At 42.1% G+C, this 18583-nt stretch overlaps 1 protein-coding gene across 13 annotated transcripts in view; it reads right to left on the reverse strand.

The window, feature by feature from the left end:
• ITPR1 (inositol 1,4,5-trisphosphate receptor type 1) overlaps nt 1–18583 on the reverse strand; it is a 348286-nt gene that overhangs the window by 213465 nt on the left and 116238 nt on the right. For all 13 annotated transcript variants that reach the window (XM_060402187.1, XM_027958140.3, XM_027958135.3 and 10 more), the window contains exon 5: nt 3739–3854. In XM_060402187.1, the coding sequence (XP_060258170.1) occupies nt 3739–3854 (116 nt within the window). The remainder of the gene's footprint in view (nt 1–3738; nt 3855–18583) is intronic.

Consider the following 18583-nt stretch of genomic DNA (forward strand, 5'->3'; position numbering starts at 1 on the left):
ACATAACATGATATTGAATTAAGGCTTCTGAAAATAAGCAATGCAGGACCCAGGCTTCAAAAGACAATAAAGACTCATCACTCCTCTGGTTGTTCCCAGCTTAAAGTAACAGATCATTTCTCAGAACCAAAACAATGTAGGTGCTATTTCAAGGTAACAGACAGAAACGCTGTCAGGAAATGTAGTCAAGGCCCGAAGAACAAATTACATGATTTGCTAAGGGTAGGGGAACCTCATTCTGCCAAGAGTCTTGGGAAATCATGACCAGGGGGGTTAGCATCCAGTTCTCTATGGAAGAACAGACACACACAGCGACCAGCCACTAGATGTCATTGTCCTTCAGAGAGCTGGTGGCATGTTGCATAGCCTAGGCAAAAGGAAGTCAAAGTGGTCTAGACAACTAATTCCTTAAATGGCATTAATTTAAAATAATCTGACCTTTGATTGGGGTGCTCCACAGTAGTTGACAAAAATAAAAATGAAAACCCCCTAGAGACCAGCCATCCACCCCCAAAGGCAAGCAGCTTCCCAAAATACAGCATTTTAATGACGACACTAGAACATGTGAATGGTTTTCAGACATGAGGGGGAAAAAATGTCCAACTAAGCAAGGAAAGTAGGAACTGCACAGAGTAACTAAGACCCAAAAGTCACGTCAGTAATCCTAAATCAGGGGACAGCACTGGTTTCCTTTTAAAATCTATTTAAAGCAAGAACACAGCATGAAAGAGAACATTTGTTGTTTGTTTTAGTAAGGAGTTCAAAGTTCTCGGTCACTTTTAGGATTGCAGTTTTCAACTCTGTGGTTTTTGCAATGTCTTTTTATTTATTTACTTATCTTTTTAAGTTTTTGGCTGCCCAATGTGGCATGTGGGGGGTCTTAGTTCCCTGACCAGGGATCAAACGTGCACCCCCCCAGCATTGGAAGGCAGAGTCTTAACCACTGGGCAACCAGGGAAGTCCCGGCTACCTGCCATTTCTGAGCCAAGTCCCTAACTCCACTTTACACATTCCCACAAAGCACAGTTTTGCATGGTTTAATTAATGTTATTATTAACAATTTCCCAAAAATGGGAGTGTTCTTTAATAAAGAGAAGAGTGTGCTATGCATTCTTCGTAACATTATGAAGAAATGCTAACCATTTTGAAAAATCACCTTATAGAAAACATGCTTTTTGGGCCACTGGAACTAGAGACCTACATCAGCCACGGTCTTTAGCTTCCTTATTCATGGGGTTTATACAAACAGGTACAAGCATTTATTTTCTTATGTCCTCTAGAATGATGGTGCCTGAGCAGTAACTTAATAAAATACCTTTCCTTTTATTTTACCTTTATGATTCATGTTCAAACTTTGGCATCTTGGGAGGCTATATTATTTATAACTTTTATTTCCAGTTCATACAGGCACATATTAATAATATTTGCTATTCAGAGGGAGAAATGGGTCTGCTGAGGCTGAGAATATCTGCTCTAAAACTGTTAAAACAATGATGCAGTCCTGGAAGCCTCCAAAGTGATCTCTTTCTTTCTGCTTTTTTTCCTTCTCCTACCCTCTCACTGCCAAAGATGCCTCATTGTGAGGCTTGTCACCTCCTCTTCCTCCAGGAAGTCCTCCCTGACTACCATGTCACTCATCCTTATTCACACGAGAAGATTTGGGAGCTCCTTCTGAGTGCTCAATCGCCTCAGTCATTTATGACTCTTTGCAACCTGATGGACTCCAGGCTCCTCTGTCTCCAGGCAAGAATACTGGAGTGAGTTGCCATGCCCTCCTCCAGGGGATCTTCCCAAACCAGGGATCGAACGTGCGTCTCCTGCATTGCAGGTGCATTGTTTATCACTGAGCCACCAGTGAAGCTCTTTCTAGGAGCTCACGAAGCTTTGGTGGTTTGCCCTATAATAGTATTTGCCACAGCTGTGTCACTACCTCTATTTCTTAGTCAGCTATTAAGCTCCCAGAAGGTAAGTCACTGCCAGAGCTTTACCACTCTCACTGAGCAGAGTGTTTTATTTTCATCTGTTCATGAAATATTTCTTGAGCACTTACTATGTGCCAAATGGTATTACAAGGCACTGAGGATAGAGTGGTAAACCAGACAGACATTGCTCCTCATCTTGAGGGGCTGTCATTCTACTGAGTGACAGATGGTAATTAAGGGGACTATTTAATATAATTGCAGACTGCGATCAGTCCTCAGAAAGATATAAACAGGGTGCATGATGCAGGGAAGCAAGACGAGGGTTAGATAAGGAGCTGCGGAGAGACTTTGCTGAGATAACTTGCACTGAGAGACGAAGGAGGCAGAGATCTTAACTGAGGCAAAGTCAGGAGAAGGATGTTCTCAGTAGAATAAGCTGTAAGCGCTAATGTCTTGAGACTGTTAAGAGTCTGTGGTGCTCCAAAACAAATGAAAGCAAAGGAAGTAGAGTGAGTCTGGCCAGAGCATAGTGAGGACAGTTCCGACGCCTCAGAGGGTGTAGCAGGCACAAGGCGTGCATTTCATTTCAAAGGCAACGTGTGTGTGCATCCTCACACTAGAGGCTCAGCTCAGGGAGATCAGGGACCTGGTCTTCTCATCATGCCCGGAGCCCTCAGCCCCATCTAACACAGCATGTGCCGAGTAAAGGAGTCCCCTCCGTGAGTCCCACCTTACCCAGTGCAGCTGGCTGTGACTTTGCCACTTACTGGTCACAAACCGGGCAGGCATGAGCCCCACATGCTCACAGATACTGTACGTCCTTGAAGATCATTGTCCGAGAAAGATTTTTAAAAATCCAGTTAGTAAATATTTGAGTGCCCCACATGTTGCAGGCAAGAGGGAGAGGGATACAGTAAAGCGGACACAGATTTCTGTCCTTGTGTAGTTTACGTTCTAATCACTGTAGACAGCTAATAAATAAATTGGAAAGATGATGGGAAGTGACAAGCAGAAAAATAAAGCAGAATAGGGGGGTGTGGAATGGACTGAAATTTCAATAATACCACATTGGATATATGTCATATCTTTCTTCTTCACATTGCAAAGAAGTTCCACAGAGATAAATAAGCCTCACAGAAGAATTAGGTCATCTAGACACTAGAAGAATTATGTCATCATTTGACAGATGGACAAACAGGCTCAGAGAGGCTCAAAAATTTGCTTATGGTCACACAGCACAGTGGAATGAGCATCTCTTTGATATGCCAACCAACAGACAAGATAAATACAATGATAGCAGCTAAAATCTACTGAGTACCTCTCATAATGGCACGCACTGTCGACATGAACCTTTCATGGTTCATTTCATGTAATCCTCACAACAAACTCTTGATGTGGATATTATTATCATTCCCATTTTACAGATGAGGTAACAGAGGCACAAAACAGCCAAGTAACTCAGACAAGATGACCAATTGGTGAGGGGTGGAGCTGGCATTCCAACCTAGGCAGTTCGCTTGCTGAGCTTGTGCTCATAACCAGTACTCTACTCAAAGCCATTCTGAAAAGGAAATGGCTGAGGAAAAAAAAAAAAAAAAAGAAATGATCGAGAAAACTCTCAAGACATCTCAGGATGACCAAGACCCACCTTTCCTTAGGATCACAGAGAATCTCTTTTATCCCTTCATCAAAGAACATATGAAAGTCACTATCCAGAGCTCAAGGGCTGCAAATTCATCTTTTCAACCCATTCCACCCAGACACAACCATATGGCGGCTCATGAGACCTCGCCATGGAGTCCCCCCCAGTACGTACGTGCAGTTTGTTGAGCAGCACTGCGTCTGTCGTGCTGTTGGCTCCTGGCTTAGCAGCTTTCCAGAACTGCTTCTGGGCAGAGTAGCGATTCATGGGACATAGTTTAAAGAGGCAATCTAGAAGTGAAACAAATAAGCAAAAATTGTCACTGAGGATGTGTGTGTATACACTCAACCTATGGAAAAAACTTTCTCTATTTCATTAAAGCATTATAAATGAAATGCAAATATAAGTGACAAGTTACAAAGCCCTTTTACAAACCTCTCCTTGGATGGTTAATTCTCATCACCACATGTGAGAATAGGAAAATGAAACTTTTAGAAAGTCAAATGTTTGTTGTCACACAGCCAGTTAGTAGCACAGCTGGGACTCAGAGTCCAAATCCAGAACTCTTGATGCTGCCCTAGAGTTATCTTGTTTCCCTTATAATGAACAAATTTAAGGGCAATATTCTCACTAGATGCAACAACAGCTGTCGTTGTTCAGTCACGAAGTTGTGTCCGACTCTTTGCGACCCCATAAACTGCAGCACGCCAGGCTTCCCTGTCCTTCACTATCTCCCAGAGTTGCTCAAACTCATGTCCATTGAGTTGGTGATGCCATCCAACCATCTCATCCTCTGTCACCCCCTTCTTCTTGTGCCCTCAATCTTTCCCAGAATCGGGGTCTTTCCCAATAAGTCAGCTCTTTGCATCATATGCAATAACAATATATACAAGCATTTCTGGATATAAATCCAACTCTCCTCAATTCAACAAAATTTTTAGAAAAACAGAAGTTTATTGGGAGGCACTTCCCTGGGCAATGGTTTCTTGAGTGTTGTTTTAATTCTCTGGAGAGTAGGAAGAAAATAGACGAACCTGCCCTCAGACATTCTGTTTCTTGTCCCTCTCTCAATGCATGGTGATATGCTTCCGTTTAGGGTTGCCTGGGCTTGTGACTTTTTACACTGTTTTATGTAGTAGAAGATGGAGCTAGTGGTAAAGAGCCCCACTGCCAATGCAGGAGACATGAGTTGTGGGTTCAACTCCTGGGTCGGGAAGATCCCTGGAGAAGGAAATGGCAACCCACTCCAGTGTTTTTGCCTGGACAATCCTATGGACAGAGGAGCCTGGTAGGGTACAGTCCATGGGGTCGCAAAGAGTCAGACACCACTGAAGCAACTTAGCACATACAGTAGAACTCACTCACAAAATGGACTAGTGGCTTTAAAAGATGCCTGCAATGAAATGAAAACATCAAAGACAGCAGTAATGCAGACCCCACAAACCAGAAGAAGGAAAAAAATGATGATCTAAGAAGGTCTGAAAAAAGACACCCATATATTAAAAATTGTTTTAAAATGCTTAACATGTTGCCTCTAATGATAAACTTTACGCAAAGCATTCAACCTGATAGGGTGCTAATCATGATTAAGAGGACACTGCATTATTTTGTTTAATCATAACCTTTTTTGTCTATTTTCCTGCTTGTTTTTATAAAGTATACATTATTACAGTAACACATGTATATAACTTTTAAACACACATACATAAAGTTTAGGGATATTTTCATGTAACATTTTTCACAGTGATACACTGTCAAAAACATTTAGAAATAACTTCTAAAAAACTAATCTTAAAATTTATACTCACTCCCTAAAAATTCTACCATTTGATATAAAGGATTTTCAAATGGTATTTATAAATTAATAATAAATTTGGAATTAACACCCAGATCTGAAAAAACTGTACTCAGAAAGTAGATCAGACCAAGCCTTTAAAGAAATTCAGTCTCCTAACTATACACTCATTCTTATCTGTCCACAGAAACATTTTTTTGACAGGACAAGTAAATACCTAGTTACTATCTTAGCCAAACAACGATCTCAGAGTGAGAAATACTCATTTGCTCTCAAGTACATAGATGATAAGTGCCTGTGCTCAGTCATGTCTAACTCTTTGTGATGCCATGGACTGGAGCACATCAGGCTCCTCTGTTCATGTAGAATTTCCCAGACAAGAACACTGGAGTGGGTTCCTTTTCCAGGGGATATTCCTGGACTGAGGAGCGAACCCATGTCTCTTGTGTCTCCTTCACTGGCAAGCGGATTCTTTACCACTGCGCCACCTGGGAAGCCTGTAGACACTAAGACTTTCCTCTAATTCAGACCACCCTTTCTTCTAGTTGGAATCAATGAACTTTCACTAAGTCCAGTACAAACACTTGACATCATTCAGAAAAAAATTGGAATCATGTAACCGTAGAAATAGAAAGTACTTTCCTATTTCTACAAATTTCCTTCTTCACTACATATTTCTATGCAGTCACAAGCAGTTATAAGGTAAATATAAAAGCCATCTTTATCATGACTACAATTCATCTATTGAAAGTAATTGTTAGTGCACATGAAAGACTCTATCTAGATCTATACCAAACAAAGAGCAGGGCAGGAAACTGGTTTAAAAGATAGGACTGCTGTTTCCATCTCCAGTGAAAGTCACAGTTCATTGTTATTTACTCCATCAGTGGCAACTTCACAGCATCACTGAAAGACACAGTTTTTCTACCAGTTTGAACCATGTAAACTCTCCACTGGCCCTGAGAACAATCACACACAACCATGAGACCACTGGCCAGCATTAAACGTCTTATCTTTGACACAGCATAGAGGGCGGCATATGTACTGGGCCACGGTGACTTCCTTGATAAGCGTATGACATCACACACAAAAATTCAAAACATTTAAGTCACCAGTATTCATATTTGAGATATGATTTACTTTATGGGTCAATTGAGGTTAATAATTTCAATTTTCATCAGTAAGAAGATACTGAGAAAATTGTCCGTTTTTTTCCCTCTAGAACAATTCATATGATGATAGCTAAACGATATGCATTACCACCCCCTCAATAATTTGACTTAAGCTGATCTGAGGATGAACCGGATCTATAATTTCAAGGGATTAACATGCAATGGATAGCATCCTTTTACAATTGTTCATAGTACAGCCAAGTCAAGCACCCCACTTAACAAACCAATGGAGCACTGACAGGCTCAAAATTTCAGATAATTTCTATTTACCTAAGATGAGGGCATGAACTGAAGCACTGTCAATCCATTTAAAGTCTTGCTGTAACTTCTACAGCAACTGTTTTTCTTGGATAAACAGAGCACTGTATTGGGTTAAGCATTTTTACAACTAACCATCTATGTAAATATAAGCAATGCTAACACACTAGTAACAGAACCAAATTAGCCTTGCTGATTTTGTCCTGCCTTCCCAGTTGCTTAGCAACTGATTCTAAGTGAAAATTAAATTAAGCAATTCAAATGGGATGTTAAAGTAACCTTCTGAAATTCTGCACTTCAGCGGCTCTGTATTGCCCTTTGCTATTTGGACGGCACAACAGGACAAAATTAAAGTTCTGCTGGATCTTAATACTGTGCTAAGCATAGAAATGCACAAATATAGGAAATCCAGGGCACAAGTTTTACCTGTGTGGGGGAAGCAAATATGCATGTGTATCTATACATGTGCGTGTACACACACATGCACACACTGCGCTTTGATTTCGCCCCAAAGAAATGTCACAAAGATCTTTTATGTGACAAGTGTTTTTTTCAGGTCTTTGAAGAATAAACTAAACTCAGCTCTCAAAAAATTATTTTGGAACATTCCTAAGCTTTAGCAGATGCCACACTGGGCTGGCAAAGGAGAAGTTAGCTGAATAGAGGGGCTAGGTAAGCGTTAAAGGGCGCGTGGCCTGAAAAAGGGACCAGAGGTGGTCCTCCACGGTTTAGACAGCATTCTAGAACTCTGCTGGAGGGAGAACTCTCAACTGCTTCGCAGATGTGTTAACCGTGGCCTGAGGCCCGTGGTGCTCTGCTGAGGAAGACAGGAGCAACAGGAGCCACGCGTGTGCTTGGAGCCCACCTTAACGTAAGGGGTCCTGGGGTGGGGTGGGAAGGCAAAGCAGCCAGCCTCGGAGGGAACGCACGTCCGAGACTTAGTGAGAAAATAGAGTCTGCCGGAAGAACAGCTGAAAGCCAGTTCCTCGCTGTCCTCCACAACCGTGAACTCTAGAATGGGAGGTCCCTGACAGCAGATACTTGCATCTGTTCTGTAGGTGGGCCGCAGCGAGGCAATGCCTGTCCTACAAAAGCAGTCGGAAAGTAGCAAAGGACTTTAAGCAAAGAAGAACCTGGCTTATGTTTCTATGGGAGCTTTCTTCTTGATCGTGGTGCCTACTAAGAAAGGGAAGGCTGGGAGGGGATGGATTTAGAGGAGAACAGAAGTCAAGAATCTTCTTTTGCCTATGCTTGGTTTGAGACGCGTATGAGACAACCAAGATGAAACGTTCAGAGGGCTGTCCGTCAACTGAAAACACAGGACAGCCAGTAATTTAAGGGGATGGGGGCCGAAGAGAAGGAAGGATGGAGTGCCAGAGAGAGGAGAGGAGAGTCGAGGAAATCAATACGACAAATACGACGCAGTGACTCACCCTGGCTCGGGAGAGGTAACTAAACCTAGAGAATATGTTAACTGAGGCTTACAAAGGCTTGAACTTGATTCGAAGTTAGTTTTCAGAGGACAGAATAAAGACATTCCCTCTCCTTTTCCCCTTCCCTCAACAAAACCCCAATACAATGAAAATTAAAAACAAAAAAATGCAAGTTCATCTCCTGAGAATCTTAGATACATCTTCCCAAGTTGGAATAAATGAACATGGAAAGAAGATGGATGGGTGGAATTGATCAATGGAGGGATTCTCTTTCCATCTTTGTTTATATAGTTAATACCTTTTAATAACCTATAATGGAGAAGAATCTAAAAAAGAATGGGTGTGTGTGTGTATGTGTATCTCTGAATCACTTTGTCATATACTTGAAACTAACAAAACATTGTATATCAACCATACTTCAATATTTTTTTAATCTAGTATGTCTTTAGCTCAACAGTGAACAACATTTATAGTCATAAGTAGCTAACACTAGATATAAATTTAGCCAAAAGATGTGATATAAGTTAACCTAGGGGATGGAGGGTGCACAGGGAGGTGTCAGAAGCCACCCTCATCTATAATAACAGGGCGTGAACAGGTGATATTTAAAAGAGATTAATCTGCAGACATTAAGAGACACATATCATCCAGAAATACAGTGGTAAATACCAAAAGAAAATGTCAACATGTTTTAAGTTGTTGCCTCTACAAAGTGGGAAGGCGTGAGGTGCCAGACATAGGAGTGTTATTTTTATTCTGCACTTTATCAATATTTGACTTTTTTGGCTCAATTCACATAAAATTAACTGGCTTCAAGTGAATAATTCTGCGGCATTCCATGCATTCCCAATGTTGTACAATCACCACTTCTAAGTTCTGAGACATTTTAATCACTCCCAAGAGGAAAACCTGTATCTATGAAGCAATTCCTCCTCCAACCCATGTACCCATGTAAGTCTTTAACTTTTATAAATGACCTTTTAATACTAAAGCACTGTTCAATATCATACTGAGATATCATTTTACACTACAGGGTGACAAAAGGCAACATATAATCTAATATATAATCCAGCAACTCTCTGCCAGACATAACATTTCTGAGAAATCTCTCCTAGGCCACCAAATCGCGCACTTTGGTATGTGGAAGGATTCTCTAGGAAAAAGAGCCATGAGAAGGCACATCTTCTCTTGAGCTCATTGGCCTGAAAGAAATATTAAACTCGTGCTCACAGGTCATCAGTGATAACCAATCACACGGCCCTCCCACTCTGCCGCGATGTCAGGAACTAAGAAATGCACTTCAGTGGAATGCTCAGGAAGAAGAAATGAGTTTGCTAAAGACCAAACCAACACGTGCTGCTGTCTGTCCTCCAGTTTGCCAAGCATCCATTTCTCTGTCTCTCACCCTACCCCCTGGCTGATGTGGCGGCAGTTAACTAGGCAAACATAGGCCCTTATTGCAAAGAATCTGAACTCTTGTAACCCACCTCACTGATCAAAGAGACAGTCAAGAAGTTATTTTTTAAAAAAACTCTTCATTCAGCAAGCATACATAAATGTAATTTTATATAGGGAGAAATCAAGGGTAAATTTACATGAACTCAAATAAGAAAAATTTTAGTGTTGATCATACGTATCTTCTTTTGAAAAAGGTTAAGAGGCAATAGAATAAACATTTCAGAAGGCACTGACGATGTGATCAACAAAGAGAAAGCGGAATGTTAATTTCCCATCACGGGAGTTAAGAGTCCAAAGAAGCAATGAAAGGGGAAAGCAAATTTGTTGGGTGTTAAGGACTTTCCCAACTCGACTTACAAGACCAACAGTTTCACGACAGTAGACCTTATCTGACTTCTGTATCATCCTGTCTGAAGTGTACTCAGTAAATTCAGGATCAATGAATGAATGAGTGGACACTCAAGGTGGAAGGACAGTCTTCAGTGGCAGCTCACAAAAGGAAAACCTCTTACTTCCAACAAAAGCCTTCCACAAACAAGTAATTAAGTCCACTTCACGTAAAGAGGAAACCAGCACAGCACATTGTTGTGTCTGTTGCATGCGAACCACATTTCCCAAGCCAGCACAGAAGAAGCTCTTTGAAGTCTGGTGACATTTTCCAAATAGAACTGCCAAATCAACCTTCCATTACTTGTCTGCAGAAAACAGACACTGTTCCTGAGGGACAAAGGACAGCAAGGTAATTTTTTCCCACGTAAGTGACCAGATGCTTTTTTAGACTGAGGACACCCACGGTTGCTATCCTGTAAACTTTATCATCTTTCCTGGTTGCAGAACCATCATTCACAAACACATTAAAAAACCAGAAATGTAGGGAGACACTTCCCTTTTTGACCTCTTTGGCTTGGCCAATTTAATTTTTTTTTTTAATTGGAGTATAACTGCTTTACAATGTTGTGTTAATTTCTGAACAATGGAGTGAATCAGTCATGTGTATACATATATCACCTCCCTACCATACCACCCATCTAGGTCATCATTGAACTTGGCCAATTCAATTTTGATTTACCTTTTTTCAAGGACTATTGAATATAGATCAACTTTAACCCAGAGAAGAAAAGTAAAAAATTAATGAGGAAGGCAAGGCCTCTTCCCGTTGTGGCTGACAGAAGGGACCAGCAATCCCTTCCAAGGAACACAGGAAGCTGTCTTCAATTAGACAGCTAGAGCCTCTGTCCTGGCTTCTGCACCTGGACAGACGGATACGAAGTCCCGGTGCAAGTTAAAAACTGCTTGTGGGAGCAGGGCCGGATGTCTGGGGAAGTGTCAAGAGCCTGCTTCTCTCAGCACCTCAGTCTGGTTCTCTGTTGCCCTGTTGACTCTGCGAGTGATCAATATTCTCCCAATAACTTCCTCTTTGGCTTAGGTTAGTCAGTTTCTGTTGTTTGCAACCAAAAGTGTGAGCTGACCCATTGAGTGATAAAACATATTGCACTCTGCTGGTGATGGAAATAAACAAATGCCAACAAAAATAAGAGACAAGGAACCTGGGAACCAGGATTCCAACCCTGGCTCCAGCACTCACTAGCTGAGCAGCCACGGCCAGGCTACTGAAGCTCTCTGTGTCCACAGGTCTTCCTCTAGAAAACAGATCATCCCCAAGGACCACAGAGCCCAAAGACCTGCTCTAGTCTCTGGAAGCTTACAGATCACGTCAGACAAGTCACAGAAAGCCCAATATGGAAGCACTGAGCTGTGCATTGGTCTGGAAACTGGACGACTTGGTTTAAACAGCTCTATTATATGTTAGTTATATGACCCTGGGGGAAATTAGCTCATCTCTTGCCTACAAAAGGGCAATAACCACAATGGGTAACACAAACTAACCTAAAAGATTAACTATTTCACTTAAAGCACTTAGTAGAGATTATGGCACAGAGTAAACAAATATTAGCCGCTAAGACAGAATGGATAAACACATCACGTCTTCACACAAAACTGCAATGCTGGATGGTTATACTGCAGTAGAAACAAGCTATTGTTACACGGAACAACAGGGATGTACTTCACAAACATTATTTGGAGTGAAAAAACCAAGGCAAAAAGAATCCATTTATACTGAATGAATCCATTCATGTGATGTTCAAGAAGAGGCAAAATTTACCAACAGCTAGACAGACTACCAGTCGCCTTTGGAGGGGGGTATTTCTAGGGTGCCCTTTGGAGAAGGGCACTTTCTGGGGTGCTGGAGATGTTCTACCTCAATCTGGACGAGGGTCATGGGGGTTGGATTTAAAAATTGAGCAGTGCTCAGATTTAAGATTTGGGCATCTTTGTGCGCGCACGTGTGTGTGTAAATACCTTAAGGGAAGAAAAAAAAAAAGAAGCAGTAGTTGTTCTCACAATAAGGAGGATGGTCTTGCTGATAATAGAAAACCAAACTTTCCCTTCATGTAAAAGGTTAACAATAGTGTCTGACTTCCGTGGCTGCGAAAACATGCTTTGTTTTGCCAGGGTTGGGGCTGGGTGTTTGCTGGTACATAATGGAGAGGAGGAAGGGCGGAAGAGAGATGACATCACTGGTTCCCCAAAGGGCCTCCGTTATTTGTTCACTGCAGGACACTTGGGCACTGAGGGCAGTGAGCATTCCCTGGCCCCAAGCCTGATGCCCAGGGGGACTCAGACCGAGGAGGGCTTTTCCCCACTGATGCTCTGCTCTATTCATATGGTTTTAAACCATTAATAGGAAGCAATTGAAAAATGTAATCTGTAATGAAGGGCCTTGATGACACTTGTTTCAAAATAATTGGGGAAAGGGAGCTGGGAGGAGAGAGATGACACAAGATGAACCATGAATTGTTAACAGTAAAGGTGCGTAGAGGGTACATGGAGGTTCATCATACTATTATTCTCTCAATTTGTATACGTACTTTACATTTTTTATAATAAAAGATATTTTTGTATATTCAAAATCATCTATGAAATTTATTTTCAAGTGTGAACCTCCTACAAAAATCCATCAAACACTCACCAAGTTCAAAACAAGGCTACTTTTAAGAAGAGAGAAGAAACAGAGGAAAAAAAGAAGAAAGGGGAAGAGGGAGGGACAGAGAGAAAGAGGGAAAAAAAAAGAAAGGAAGGGGGAAGGAGAAAAGCCTGTTATATGGAATCTGTTATATATATAATTTGTGAACATATCTGAAAACAAGTATATTTTGGAAATGAGTAAACAGCTGGAGGGACTTGTCAAAAAGTTAAGAAATGCACAGAGAGGACGCCCAGCTCTATGTTAGATATACGAATAAACAAAACGGAGAACTTTGGGTTAAAAATCTTGCTGTGTAGAACTCTACATGCTCAGTCTCTCTCAAGGAAAACGCAATTTCACAGCACACAGCCCTGGCTATTTCAAAAAGTATAGTATGTGCGAACCTCTGAGGATATGTTACATCTCCAAAAGCACATTCGGGTCTTAAACATCTGGCCTGAAAAGATTTACATAAGCTATTGGGTTGGTCATTCCAAGACCCTCCTGGAAAAAGACTTTTGCTATCAGAAATTACCTTAACATGAAGACAGTGTACACTGTTTCTCCTGAGTTTGATTTCTACTTCACTCAACAAACATTTCTTAAGCCTCTGTGTGCTGGAAAACCTAGTCCCCGAGGGTCCGCAGGAAGACAGACGAGCCAGCAGGTAACTGCAGGGTGTTTGAAGCATCTACTGCTCGGGCCAGTGGGCAAGGCAGGAAAAGGGATGGATGATGTAGGAAGACTGAGAAGCCAGAGAAATCTGTAATGTATAATCACATCACCCCCAGAATTAACCTGCTTTTCTGCGAAGTGGGTCAGACTTCCTGATCAGGTCCATGGTCTAGAAGAGAAAGGTTAATTCTGCCAGCCTGCCAGCCCTCCTCCTGCCCCCACCTGGGGAAGAAGGCCATCACCCTTTGACCTCACGTGCGCCCTTCCCTCCCATGCTCTCCATGTGGTGTTCAAGGCACCCTCAGCCAACTGAGCAAACCTGTCACTGCTGGCTTGCATTCATTTCTTCACAGAGAGGCAAGAAGGCAAGTGGACACCAACAACCAATAGCAGACAGAGCCCCACTTGCTTACTCTGTTCCTTTATTGTCCTGGTCTCCACTGCAGACCTAGTGACCCAACTCTGGGTCCCTCTGTGCTTCCAACCCAGGGTTCCCCAACCAGCTCCTTCCTTGCAACAGATGGACCACTCCCTACAAACATATATTAAAAAATTTTTTTTTCTATGTACTTAAAATTTTTTATGTACATAAAAGTTTTTTTATGTACTAAAGCATACCCACAGTGAAGAGACTGCTTCCAAAGGGAGCCTTTCACTCACGCTTATTCAGTGAAAAGGAACTAAATAAACAAGAGTCACTCAAAGATGTCATATATTTAACCTAGATACAAGGGAAAAAAAACCTGTCTTCATTTATATCATGACTTATGTTTTCTTTACTTACATTTTTAATCCTAGCAAATACAGCCTACCATCAAACAGCCTTTTAAGTCAAAGTATCTCAAAAAAAAAAAAAATGACTGTTGAGCTTTTTCTCTCCTCCAGAACACCTGCCTGAAAGACACAACACATTTCCATGCAAAATAGTGACTTATTAGAGCAGCGATTCTCCAGGGAGTCACCTCAAGAATGACCTCACCCCTCAAAATGATCACACCAGGGTTTCTCAGCACCAGTCTTGACACTCTGGGCATCATCTAATTCTCTGTGGGGAGAACCCTGGCAACATCTGTGGTCTCTATATTCCAGGTATCATAGCACACCATCTTCCAGGTCTTACAGTCAAGAATGCTCCCCCACCACACCTCAAGAACCACAGGATTAAACCTTCCTCTCCCTTACTCTTAAGAATCAATGTGCTCAATTGCCCAAATTGACAAAATGAACAAAGTAGGTGGTGGGGAGCGAAGCATTCCAGACTCTTATCACGTCACGAAACCACCTTCTTTGTTTGCTGTATATGAAACTCTACTTGATGGCTAGAGCTCTCTTTCTAAAACTGACCTGGAGGGGGAGGCATTAGAATTGACATATATACACTACTGATCCTTGGAAGGAAAGTTATGACCAACCTAGACAGCATATTAAAAAGCAGAGACATTAGTTTGTCAACAAAGGTCCATCTAGTCAAGGCTATGGTTTTTCCTATAGTCATGTATGGATGTGAAAGTTGGACTATAAAGAAAGCTGAGCATGGAAGAATTGATGCTTCTGAACTGTAGTGTTAGAGACGACTCTTGACAGTCCCTTGGACTGCAAGGAGATCCAACCAGTTCATCCTAAAGGAGATCAGTCCTGGGTGTTCATTGGAAGGACTGATATTGAAGCTAAAACTCCAATACTTTGGCCACCTGATGCAAAAAGATGACTCATTTGAAAAGACCCTGATGCTGGGAAAGATTGAGGGCAGGAGAAGAAGGGGAGGACAGAGGATGAGTGGTTGGATGGCATCACCGACTCAAAGGACAGGAGTTTGGGTGGACTCCGGGAATTGGTGATGGACACGGAGGCCTGGCATGTTGTGGTTCATTGGCTTGCAGAGTTGGACATGACTGAGCGACTGAACTGAACACTGATGGTGGTGGTTTAATTGCCAAGTTGTGTCCGACTACTGCGACCCTGTGGACTGTCTTCTGTCCATGGGATTTCTCCAGGCATCTTCCCAACCCAAGGACCAAACCCAGGTCTCCTGCATTGCAGGTGGATTTTTTACCGACTGAGCCAGGAGGGAATTCTCCATACACTATTGATACTATGTATAAAATAGATAACTAATGAGAATCTACTCATTATAGCTCAGGGAGTAGATAGCTCAGGGAAGTCTATTCAGTGCTCTGTGGTGACCTAAATGGGAAGGAAATCCAAAAATGGGGGATATATATACACATATGGCTGATTCACTTTGCTGTACAGTAGAAATAATACAACATTGCAGGTCTGGATCCTAGGAATTCCTATTTTTAAAAATGTGATTCCTCTCCAAGTGATTCTTTTTTTTTTTTTTTCTTATTGCAGTATAGGTTATTTACAATGTTGTGTTAATTTCAAGTGTACAGCATAGTGATTCAGTTATACATATATATATATATATATATAAATAACACATGTGTATCTTTTCCAGATTCTTTTCCCTTATAGGTTAAGATGTTCCCTGTGCTATACAGTTGGTCCTTGACTTTTATTTTATATATAGCAATATGTATCTGCTAATCCCAAAGTCCTACTTTATCCCTCCTCCTCCTTTCCCCTTTGGTAATTATAAATTTGTGTTCCATGTCTGTGAGTGTATTTCTGTTTTGTAAATAAGTTCACTTGCATCATTTTTTAGGCTTCACATATAAATGATACCATAGTAATATTTGCCTTTGCCTGACTTACTTCCATAGTAAAGAATGAAATAATGCCATTTGCAACAATATGGATAGACCAAGAGATTATCCCACTATGTGAAATCAGTCAGGTGATTCTAATGTGATTTGTCCCCAGCTGTACCCTGGGAAACACGAACGCACAGAATAAATTAATTCTTAAAGCAGCATTTTTCAGACTTTAATATGGAGACCAATCATCTGTTGTTGACATGCAGGCACTGACTGAGTGGATGCAGGGAGGGCTCTGAGAAGCTCCTGGCCTGGGGACTGCTCTGAGTGGCAACATTCTAAGAGACTGAAGTCACTGCCAGCCGCTTGGAATCCCCAGTCCTGCCAGTACAGCCTTCAAGGTGTTTGGCAAGCAAAGCGTTCAGATGCCTCAGATGTCAGTGTGGTAGAAAGGACATCAGCTGAGGATGGGTGGTCCTTCGCTGGGCCCATCCACCTCTCCAGTTTCATTTCTTTAAAATGCTCCTCCACCAACACCCAGCTCTCACCATTCCAAAACACAGTTCTCACAAACATGCACCATATGCCACTCTTCTGTATTTTTACCAAGTTGTTCTCTCTGCCTGAAATTGTATTCCCAGGTCACCAACTGCGTCAGCACCGTGGCCATTTTCTGACTAGCCTACTCTTCATCCCTCATGCTTTCAGCTCACCTCAAAGCGCCCAAGTCCCTAGAGAAGGCTTCCCTGTTCCTTCTCCTATCCCCACATTGCTCCTTCCTCCAGGATCCCAAATAATGTTTTCTCCCTTCAGTTCAGTTGCTCAGTCATGTCCAACTCTTTGTGACCCCACTGACTACAGCACGCTAGGCTTCTCTGTCCATCACCCATTCCCGAAGCCTATTCAAATTCATGTCCATCGTGTTGGTGATGCCTTCCAACCATCTCATTCTCTGTCATCCCTTTCTCCTCCCCTTATGACCTGTGTAACAGGTGCATGGAACATTAAAGACTCATCTATTTAGTGGGAAAAATTATTCCCTCTGTCCCTAGATATCAAAAAAAAAAAAAAGGACTTCCCTGGTTGTCCAGTGCAGGGGACCTGGGTTCAATCCCTGGTCCAGGAAGATTCCACATGCTGCGGGGCGACTAAGCCCATGTGCCCCAACTACAGATCCAGTATGCTCTAGAGCCTTTGTTCTGCAACAAGAGAAGCCGTCACAGTGAGAAGCCTGTGTACTGCAATTAGAGAGTAGCCCCCACTGACCGCAACTAGAGAAAGCCCATGCACAGCAATGAAGACCCAGTGCAGCCAAAAGTGATAAACGAATTACACTTTAAACAACAGCAAGGCATCGACAATTACCAGTTGCCAACAGCACCAATTCAGAAATTCAAAGTATCTAAACACTTACAACGATCAAAGCGGCCAGTATTATTTCAAGCCAGGTTTTTCACAGACACCCCCATCCTTCCCACTGTATCCCCATCATGCCCACCTCACTTTCTGGTCCCCCTGTCGTAGATGCAGGGGATTTGGAGAGAGACGAAGGAGAGCAGAAGAGTCCCTCCTTGGCTGGAAGAATCAAGCTGGCTTCACACTCCAGCCCTGCATGATCGACAGATATGTAGAGCTGGTTCTTCCATGAGCACTTTCTCTTAGATTTTTATTTGTAAATAATTGCAAGCTTACATAGAAGTTGCAAGAGTAATAACACACAGACTACTCTTTACCCAAAGTCACCTACTGTTAACATTTCGTCCATGATCACTCATGTTCTCTCTGTATGTACACATATAATATATAATATTTCATATGTATCATATATATTGTACCTGTGACATACTTTCCTGCACTACTTGGAAGTTACATATATTATTGCCCTTTAAAATTTATTTCAGTGTCCATTTCCTAAGAATAAGGATATTTTCTAACATGATTATAGCTCAATTATCAACTATAGTAAATGTAACATTGATCCTGTACTTTCATCTCATCTATGGTCCACACTTCCATTTTGTCATCTGGCCCAATAACGTCCTGTTCAGCACTTCCTGACCCAGTCCAGGGTCCAGTTTAGGACCAGGGATTGCCTTTAGTCGTGATGTGACTACAGCTGTTCTTCACTTTCTATGATCATGACGTTTTTCAAAAACACAGTTCCCCACTTTAAAAAATAGAGTATTCCTCAATAGGTATTTGTCCGATATTTCTTCAAGATTCAACTCTAGCTGGAGTTCTGCATAAGGGATGCTGTGGGCTTCTTAAGGCGACATTTGGTGACACATGGCATCCATCTGCTCTGGTTGGCACTTTAATAGGAACCTTGAAGATGAACCTGCCACTGCTTGACATCCCTCCTCTGTATTCCCTCTTCAGGGGGAAAAGCCTCTCCTCAGGCAGTCACAACCCCTTTCCAGCCACTGAAAACCCAACCCATCAACCCTCCTTTCTCCTCCACGGAGCCCCCTTTCTAGCTCAGACAACCCCGCATCAGCTCCCCCCAACACACACACACACACGTCGCCCTTATGAGCCCA

Source organism: Ovis aries, chromosome 19, assembly GCF_016772045.2.
Source record: "Ovis aries strain OAR_USU_Benz2616 breed Rambouillet chromosome 19, ARS-UI_Ramb_v3.0, whole genome shotgun sequence".
In the NCBI taxonomy this organism is placed as follows: domain Eukaryota; kingdom Metazoa; phylum Chordata; class Mammalia; order Artiodactyla; family Bovidae; genus Ovis; species Ovis aries.